General features: G+C 44.2%; 1 protein-coding gene, 1 long non-coding RNA gene and 1 pseudogene across 5 annotated transcripts in view; 1 reads left to right on the forward strand and 2 right to left on the reverse strand.

The window, feature by feature from the left end:
* Positions 1–9,777, reverse strand: part of CRCP (CGRP receptor component) — a 53,803-nt gene that overhangs the window by 2,098 nt on the left and 41,928 nt on the right. For all 4 annotated transcript variants that reach the window (XM_073884154.1, XM_073884153.1, XM_025864695.2 and 1 more), the window contains one exon: positions 5,218–5,275. In XM_073884154.1, the coding sequence (XP_073740255.1) occupies positions 5,218–5,275 (58 nt within the window). The remainder of the gene's footprint in view (positions 1–5,217; positions 5,276–9,777) is intronic.
* LOC141371058 (uncharacterized) overlaps positions 6,679–9,777 on the forward strand; it is a 54,980-nt gene continuing 51,881 nt past the window's right edge. The window contains exon 1 of the long non-coding RNA XR_012375678.1: positions 6,679–6,818. This is a non-coding gene — a long non-coding RNA (uncharacterized lncRNA). The remainder of the gene's footprint in view (positions 6,819–9,777) is intronic.
* Positions 8,800–9,777, reverse strand: part of LOC112817451 (DAZ-associated protein 2-like) — a 1,872-nt pseudogene continuing 894 nt past the window's right edge.

Genomic DNA, 9,777 nt, shown 5'->3' on the forward strand with positions numbered 1-9,777 from the left:
CCCTCTCCCCCTCCCCCGGCTTGTGTTCCCTCTCTCGCTGTCTCTCTCTCTGTCAAAAAATAAATAAAAAATCTTAAAAAAAAAAAAAAAAAAGAAAACCCTACCAGTTCTATACCCATCTACATGCACACATGAATACGCTGTATGTGCAAAGAAAACTCACCTCTGGGGAGTGAAATAGCACTTTACACACTTTTGTATTTCACAAGCACAGCTGTAACTCACGAATTATATCAACAACTCATCTGACTATTGCTCACTACGTGCCAGGTGGTTTATCTATTTTTTCCTCATCCCCACCCCTGCCCCCCACTAACAGCTCTTTAGGGAGCTCATATGCCTGACTGCACACAGCACTTCATATCTGTTATTCCTTTTAACCCTCACAACAACCCTGGCAAAGGACAGAATGAGAATCCAAGCCAGGCCTGCCCAACACTAACACCAACAATCAACCTAACACATATCATGTGGTGGTCCTGGTCATCTCCTGGGAATGTGAGGCAAGAGTCTGATGAGTGATGGCTGGGAAATGATCCCCCGCTGCCTCACTAAATTAGGTCCACTTAAAGCCCAGTCTAACAAGTCCTGGAAATCTACACATGGACGATCCACAATTATGAGCCAGTTTTCTTAGCCTCACCTCTAGTTCTCGATATATTAATGAATACATAGTCAACAATGTTGTTTGTTTTTTTTTTTTAAGATTTTATTTATTTGACAGAGAGAGCCAGAGAGCACAAGCAGGGGGAGTGGCAGAGGGAGAGGGAGAAGCAGTCTCCCCGCTGAGGAGGGAGCCCGACGCGGGGCTCAGTCCCAGGACTCTGGGATCATGACCCGAGCCGAAGGCAGACGCTTAACCATCTGAGCCACCCGGGCGCCCCGTCAACAATGTTTTTAAGGGTAACATACAAGCAGGCAAATTACTTACTCATGTTCACTTAGTGACACCAGCCACCTATCACAAACAGCTAAAGGTGTCCAGGGTTCTGTTCTGTGGCATTTCCCACAGCAATCTCTGAAATCTGGCAACTAAGACCAAGAGGAATTCCACAAAGAAATCCTAGCAGATTTAAGTAAAACAAAATGACAGACTAGGCTTACAACCCTGAAGAGGATTTCAGTCTGACTGCCTCACTTTATAGACAATAGTAGAGAAGCTAATTAAGTCAGGTGATGTGTCCAAGTTCACATCACAAACTCCTGGCAAACCATCCGTCTCTTCATTCACCTAGGTCCAAAAATGCTTCTACAACCAGAGAATAATCCTGAGTGTTCTAGGGTGGAGAAGATCCTGAGTGAACCAACGGGGCTACTTCCCATCACGCTGTGAAATAAAATGACCATTTCCCAAAGACTCAAAGGCTCTGTAAAATGTAACCTCTACTGAACAAGAAATAATCCTCAAAAACCCGTTTTTTAAACCAGACATACAAAATTAGGGTGTGTAAAAGGAAGTAATCTAACATAGACTGCCTCCAAAATATGAAGGAGTTGGAAAGGGGTATATCCGATTTGATTATTTAATCCTAAGAAAAGATGATCTCCATTTGAGAGAGGAATGTCTCCAAATTTATAAACTGGCACGTGCAGTTGATTATGAACTGTTTCCTGACTCAGGGGGAGCGGGAAAGGAGATTCAGACTAGTCTCAGGACAATTACAACCTCCCACCAGTATTTGCACAGGGGCTTTCCCAGAATCACTGCCACCAGAGCTTCTCAAGCATGCGGTCCCTAAAGTCAGGCCAATTTACAGATAAGTAAGTGCAGGCTCAGCATTATAAAGAAAACCTGATGTGGGTCTCACAGCAAGTAGTGTAAGGTCTTTTGACTTTGGATTCCAGCTCTTTCTAGAACACCATACCTCTATTCTTTCCTCTCGCAGAGATGCAGACTAGAGTCCACTGGTTTGAAAGAATTTAGTTATATGACTTCTGAGAGGCCTTCATTTTTATTTATTTTTATTTTTTATTTTTTAAAGATTTTATTTATTTCTTTGACGGAGAGAGACACAGTGAGAGAGGGAACACAAGCAGGGGGAGTGGGAGAGGGAGAAGCAGGCTTCCCGCGGAGCAGGGAGCCCGATGCGGGGCTCGATCCCAGGACCCTGGGATCATGACCTGAGCCGAAGGCAGATGCTTAACGACTGAGCCACCCAGGTGCCCCGAGAGGCCTTCATTTTTAGAAAACCAAATAGAGAAGACTTGAACAGGCCCCCTTCTTGCATCCTGATCTCTGGGTCTGGCAGATGCAACAATGATCAGGCTCAGCTAAATGTGTTCATGGCAAGAGGGCCGAAGAACAGAAGCTTCCATCAGCACACAACCCTCAGGGTCAGAAACTTTCCTTTTCAAACTAACATTCCCAGTCACAGCAAGAAAACAACTTCATTAAGCAAAATGAAACACATATACACAAAGAAGAAACTTTTCAGAAACCAAAAACTTACTAACCCCTCTTGGATCAAGGCAAAATGATACTAACTGTATTACTCTTCACCTTTTCTTCCCAACACAGAAGAAACTGAGCCCAAATAAACATAAAGCACTGGCTCAATGTTCTCAAACACCCAATGTTTCAAGTTGTTCGGTATATAAGGGCGAATGAAATGTAAAAATCCCAAGTATTTGCAGATGTGTCAACAATAAATTTTTATCACATACAAAGACCATATCAATTCCTAGGGGCTGTCAAACTGGGCTGCTAGACTCCAAAAATGTTTTTTTCTCATTCTAAGCCATCAAGGCTAACTTCCTACTTTATCCAAAACAACAAAACAACTCAAACCTATTAACTATGGACACTTCTAGCTATCTGACCCAGAACGGTTCACTTAATCTCTGTAAATTTCAATTTTCTCTAATGTAAAATGAAAGTAATGCCTACAGTAAGGACCAAATGAGAACATATATTATAGTGTTTTGTAAGCCATAAGACTCTATCTAATCCAAGACATTTTATCATCACTAACTTATAACAGGCATATATGGTAGTGCTGTTCAGGACAGTGACTTGTGAGGTCATGAGGTTCACTGTCCTGTCTTCAGGCCAGAAAGCTCACAAACTGTCCCAAATGAATACACAACAGGGAGTCGCAGAAATCACAGAAGCTGGTGACCTCCTCATTTCCTCAGACTGAGGTTCACAACAAATCATGCCTGAGGTATAACTAAAAGAAGCCACAGCCTCCAAAACTGAACACTAATAAATGCTGGATGCTGAAAATACTTCTGGGACACGGGGAGAATAAATGGCTGTAAGGTTAATGCAGGGAAATTCTCAAGTCCTCTGTACTTCAAACCCTGTGTGAAAACCTCATTTCTTATCCCTCTCTTGGGAGAAGAGATACTGCCACAAGCCTTGGTAAATGTTTTGCTACCCTTTGTAGCCAAATCCCAGGCTGGGGAAAATCTGACTATAAAATGGTCCAACTGCTGGGAAACAACATACACAGTATTTACCAAGACCTACTAGTTACCTGTGAAAAGGAGAAAAGAACAGGCAGTCTCAGGGGACGCCACACACATCTTTCTTCTCTCTATGCAAAGCGCATGGCTTGGAGGAAAGTAAGGCTTTGCGTCAGACAGACCCAATTAGCCACTCACTAGCAAAGACTATGGTGCAGGCATTGAAGGTGACATACAAAGCCCACCGCATATAGTAGGCACTCTTAATAGCAGCTAATCGTACCGTAATGATAGAGCTTTCTACGAGCTCTGGGATGAGGTCACGCTAATCCTCATCTCCTCTCTCCATCTGTCATTAAGCCATGAATAACATATGTTGCTGATTAAAGTTGGAGGAGACAGGACATGTGATCTTTAACCCAGAGGGACATGGATTAGTTTCTCACTGATTTGTTTGTTTTTTCTTTTCTAAGCTGAATCTCCAACACAGTTGAAAGCATCAGAATAAGGGTACAAAAAAAAAAAAAGATCTCTATTTAGCCTGAAGCCCAGTTCCCCCAGAAAGTCACCCTTTATGGGAGTAATTTTTCTAATTTAATTTTGGGTGCATTTTGAAGGACAGAAACGACACTGGGAAGACAATAAAAGTTTTAGTCAAAAATTAAGTGCCCCGTGAACCTTTAAAAAAGGGTTCCTTTTAAAGCAACTCTACACATCATAGGTATCTTTGGCTACTTTCTTCCACAAATTTCTGAAGGAACTTTGACAAAGGATAAGTATTTCTAAAACTGACTTTGCAAGCTCCTTAATTCTCATTTTGTTAAATCTCCAATCAGTTTTTCTTACTGTCAGTTAAATGGCCTGCCTAATATTTGGAGCTTAACGGTGTTCTCCGTCCTCTAGAGCAGAGGGAAACTGCCCCAGGCCACCAACACAGCAACTGCTCAGGTTGTCTCACTGGGCCTCAATTTCATATTCTCCTTAGACCATGTGTGGCTTCTACTCTCGCACAATTCTAAAGCTTCATGCTGCGATTGCTGTGTAGACTGTGCAATGAGGAGAATCCACTGAATGGTGGTATGCACGGAAACAAGATGATCGAGTCTGTGGTTTTAGAATGTGAACTCTGACCGCGGTGGAGAAGGTGGACTGGAGGAGCCAGCCTGAGGCAGGGATGACGACAGAGGACAACCGTGAGAGCCACACTGAGAAATGACAGAAATGAACACAGTGCAGCAGGGAGAGTAGAGAGAACAAGGGAAGACAGAAGCAACAGAACCCGGGGACTAACGCATCTGAGATCAAAGGCGGAGAATGACTTCCAGGTGTCTGGCTTGGGAGACTGGGCCAGGAGGCGAGTGAGAAAGAGAGCATGGGGGGAAGTGCACTTGTCCTCTGTGAGCCAAGAACAGAAACAGGAAGAGTAGGGTCGAAGGGTGGGAGTCGGGGAGGAGAAATTCTGCCAGGGTCATGGTGAGTCTATTGTTTTCATGCAACATCTGGTTGGCAATAACCCCTGCAGGAAAGCAATGGCCAGAATGGGGCAGGACATCAAGGGAGACAAAGAGCTGCTGAGACGCAGGCCCAAACCCTAAGGAAGGAACTAAATTTCCTCTATTCTACTTTCTATAAGTCCGTACTAACTAGGATCAAACTGGTGAGGTCCCCTTTCACTGAAGAAATGGGGGTAGTTGGACAGTCTTTTCAAGAAACGGCAGTTCCAGCCTTGTCTGTTCTCAGCCTTTATTACCCTTCCTCCCTCTCAGACCCAGAAACCAAGCCCCTCACGTTCAAGCCTCCTTCACTCACCAGCTGGATCTCAACAGCAGTCATAGGCCTGTGATTCAGCAGCTGAAGCTTTTCGGCTCTGTCAAAAGAAAAGTACAAAGCATTTAAAACTCTTATTCCCTTCAGAATCTTGAGTCTTGACCAAGCTGTTTAGAGAACACTGTGTCAGATAACAAATGGGAGAACCAGTTGGAACATGGCCTTCAGTTTCTTCAACTGTAAAATGAGAGGATGGGAATAGGAGAGCCTATGTCAGAGACTCTTAGAGGGTACAAATGTGCATTAGAATCCTAAAAACAACAGAGGTATGGATTAAAAGAAATACAACAAATAGTAGAGGTGCAGTTTTAATAAATTTTATGTGAAAAATATGAAGAAAATAACATTTTCTTAATCCAGATTATAGACAGTAAAGATTAATAAAATAATCTTGGTTGGTTGGTATCACTTAGAAATGGCTGAGAATTCCTTTTTGAGATTGATATTAAATGTCAGATTTTGACTTATCTTCGAAACAAAAACCAGGACTAGAAGGGGGCAGGGGGCTAATGTATAGAGGTATAAGAAACAGTTCTCTGCCCACAGAGTTTACAATCCAGTTGGGGAAAGAAGACAAATACAAGCAAATTTTAACAAACATGTAAGTAACAGGTGAAGGCAATAATTATCACCTGTCACAAGGCACTATCTAGCTCATTGCTAAAGGGGTGGCTGAAATGTGTGGCCTCTCCAAGGTGATATAGGACTTAAAAGAAAAACAGAACAGCTTCAGTTACCACCCCTCTGCAGGTGACAATTTCTAAGTTTCCCCTCTCAGTCTGACCTGGGAGCTCCAGATTCATCTTTCAGTTCAACTCAGTAAATATCTACGGAGCTTAAAGACATTCTGAAACAGATGAATGAGCCACAGGCCCACAGCCGCATTTGGGGAAGCAGCACATGAGCCAGCCTCCCTATGCCTCGGTCTCACCATCTGTAAAACAGGAATGATAACAGAACTTAATATCTCACCAGGGGGTTAGGAGGGATGAACATCTTTCCATTTATAGTGCCAGCAGCTATCATTTATTGCTCACTTCCCACATGGCAGGCACAGTGAACCCTCAGACTTAATCGACGCTGAGATGGTAAATAACTTGCCCAAGGTTACACAGCTAGAAAATGGCAGAGCTGGGACTCGGCCATCAGAGCTTCAAAGCTCATGTTCTTAACCATCTGCTCCTAGTATTCAGTATTCAAAATGATGACTGTCATGTCACAAAGCTATTTCTCCACAAATGGCAGTCATCAGGAAGGCACTTGTAATTAAGTTGTACTCCTCATAATCCCCCAAACATTGCCTCTAGACTCAAAGATGACTTCACAGAGGAGGAAACCCTTGCAATGGGCCCTGATGGGTTTTCTAGGCAAAATGATGGAGGAATGGGCAGTCAGGGCAGGAACAGCCTAAGTAAAAGATCAGAAGAACAAAAATTACGGAGTTTTAGGAAATAGCTGCATGAGAGGCTGTGGGACATGAGGCTGAGTCATCAGGACAAGACCTCACGGGCTCCAACTACAAGGCTGCACGTGACTCTGCGGACACCTAAAAGCAACCAAGGGAAGGAGTGATACGCTCTCAGGTAAGAAAAAATGAGGCAGGGCTGGCAATGTGAGGCTGGACATGTGAAATGCTCCTGGTCACCCTCAGGTATAGTCAACAGGACGTGACAACTGCCTCAGCTGGGTGGGGACAGGGCGAAGGAAGAGAAGAGTCAGGGCTCAGTGTCAGGTTTTCAGCCTGTTTGGGAAAAATATATTACTTGAAATCTGAATTCGAGTTTGTGGTGCTTTTGGAACGAAGAGATCTCTGTCCAGCCATTTGTGTAGTTTTAGTTCTAGTGTGACCTAGAACTAAAGAAAAAGACCAGAGCTGGATGTATTAGCAAGGAGTTTTACAAAACCATGGGAGTGGATAGATATCACAGTCCACAGACCAACTACAGAGTAAGTGATGACCCAGGATGGGGCACCATAAAGCACCTCCGGTCAGGGGTCTGGGAGAGAAGGTGGTGAGGAGGAGCAAAAAGAGGCAAAGAAAACCTAGGAGACTGGTGGTAGGGAAATTAAGAGAGGAAAAGCTCTGGGAAGAGGGTATTAGCAACAATGTCATGCTGAAGGGCGGGAAAGAAGGTTGACAGTATAGAAGTCACTGGATTTGCCAAGAAAGAGGGCACCAGTGGCCTGTGCAAGGAGTTTGGTGGGATGACAGCGATGGTGACAACCGGATTGTGGGGACTGGGGATTGACTGTGGAGAAAATAACCTTTATTTTTTCTGTAATGTAGTGTCACCACTTTATTGAAATCTTCAAAACAGTGTTTATTCTACATTTTGAGTATAAAAAATCCACAAGTGCGCCACAGTGCAAAGAGAAACATACAGTAGAGAATTTCCATAATAATCAATGGCATAGCCAAACACCACACGTACAGAACACATTTAGATGAACTGAAATTTTAAGATAAAATAAAGCCCAATTTCTGAAAACAAAAATCAAAGTACTAAGGATCCCAAACATTCTTAACCCTAATGAGATTTCACTGGACTCAAATCACTTGGAGGTGAGGCATTCACAATATGACCCCATTAACCCAGCTTAGGAATTCTTGGAACCATGAGTGGCTGCATCAGGCAGGCTGACAACACATGGCAACCAAATTTTGATGTGAAAATTCTCCTTTATTTGACTCTAAAGTTTTCTGACTTTTGAAAGGCATCCTTTTGAAAGGCTTTTGAAAGGCATCCTCCTCACTGCCCCTCAGATTTTAAACAAACTTGTTTTCAGTACAGTTTGTACTGATGTTCTTTGTTCAACTGAACCTCAGTTTTTCCGGCACCAAAGCAAATTTAGGTTTGGCTCATGTCTGATGAAACAACCTATGAGGAGGGTCTAAGAGGCAGATGCAAAAGCAGAAGCAATGGGGTCTGTTACTGAAGGGGTTTCAGAGGATCCTTGTGAAAGACTAGTTAAAAGACAGCATGTGGGGAGATGTGCAAGGAGAGAAGGAAGTTAGTCTGATCGGCCTGTCCTGCAACTCTGATTCAATGGAGACTGTCAGGAGGGAACAGAAGACAAGGTTTGAGGGTGGGACATGGGGCAAAGGATGGAAAGGCAGTCAGACAACTAAAGCGTTTTATTTATGACATGTACTACAAGTCAAAGACTTAAGGGAGACTAAAGACCAATCAGAGTAATTTGGCAACTTTAATTCTTAGAAGATGAAAGTTCCCTCCAAGCCTGATTTGATACTTCATTACTAAAAAGCAAAGACCAGTATGGTACAGTATAATTCCGGAGGAGTTCAAGGAAGATCCTTAGGGCTGTTTTGCCTACATTAGTTTATGAATGGCTACCTCCCCTACATCAAAATGCTTCAGGGAGATACTGCTTACCATAATATGGTGTCTCACTAAATGTGAAAAGTGTCCAAAAGTTTGGGCACCAGAAAGACCCCACAAGAGGTGTCTGAAGTGAAACGTGAGGTTGACAGGATGAAAGCAGCTGAACTGTGATAGTGCCGAAGGTACGTGATGTCTTTCCCAGCACTGGTGGTCTGGTTCCTCACCAGATCCTGGTGCTACCATCTAAGCCACCCATGAAGAGGTTCCCCTTCCACTGGGTTCCAAGGACACTGGCTCGCTGTAGGCTGAGCAGCACTGGGAAGGCATCCTGGGGGTGGAGGAGGAGTGCTGCCAGTAGCCCCAGCTCTGAATCTGGTACCTGCAAAATACCCTCCTTCCACCAGCACTGTTGAACCAGGTGGACAGATGGGACCAAGTGGGTAAGAAGCCACAGGGATTGTGGAACCTAAAGGGCCATAAGCCATAGTCTAGGCCCTGGGAAGACACAGTGAGGTGAGAGGGAAAGCAGCTGATGTGGCAGAAACTGTGGCAGCCCGTGGATGCACCAAGTTCAAACAACAGAGCTCTGAGTACAGGCGGAGCATCAGTACAGGCGGAGCCTGAGGGAGACACGAGGTCTGAGGGTACACTGGATGCCCGCAAGGCTGCACACGGGAGACTGGCCACGTTAGATACTGACCTTGCCTGCTCACATGGTTATGGGTCTGGTTCTGCTCAGCCTCAGAGACCAAAATAACCTCTTGACAGGTAGAAGTAAAAGAGCAATTACAGCCTGAGGAGGGTAGGTTCTGGAGGGACACTGGAGCACGTTTGCCAGCTAAGGAGATAAGCTGAGGAAAGACTGAAATTATAGGGGAGAAAGGGAAAAAGACCCTCGGAAAAACAAAAGTCCAAAGTTTCAGCGAAGAGGCTCATCATGTTCCACTGAGACCACAGCAATGTGGCGAGGGGTGGGGTGGAGCAAATCTGAGGGGATCTGAAGGGAAAGGAGTTCATTTTGGATCATTTTCTCAGTGAAGCAGAAGTGAAGTTACCATCTGGGAGGTTAGGATGGGACCAGGAATAAGACCAGCAAGCAGGTTTGTTTGTTTGTTTGTTTGTGAAGAGAGAAAAGGAGAGGGAGGAGCCCATTGCTGGGCTCAATCCCAGGATCCTGAGAGCCTTTTTTTTTTTTTTT

Source organism: Callorhinus ursinus, unplaced genomic scaffold (genome assembly GCF_003265705.2).
Source record: "Callorhinus ursinus isolate GAN/ISIS: 27379988/994484 unplaced genomic scaffold, GSC_fseal_2.0 scaffold55, whole genome shotgun sequence".
In the NCBI taxonomy this organism is placed as follows: Eukaryota; Metazoa; Chordata; class Mammalia; order Carnivora; family Otariidae; genus Callorhinus; species Callorhinus ursinus.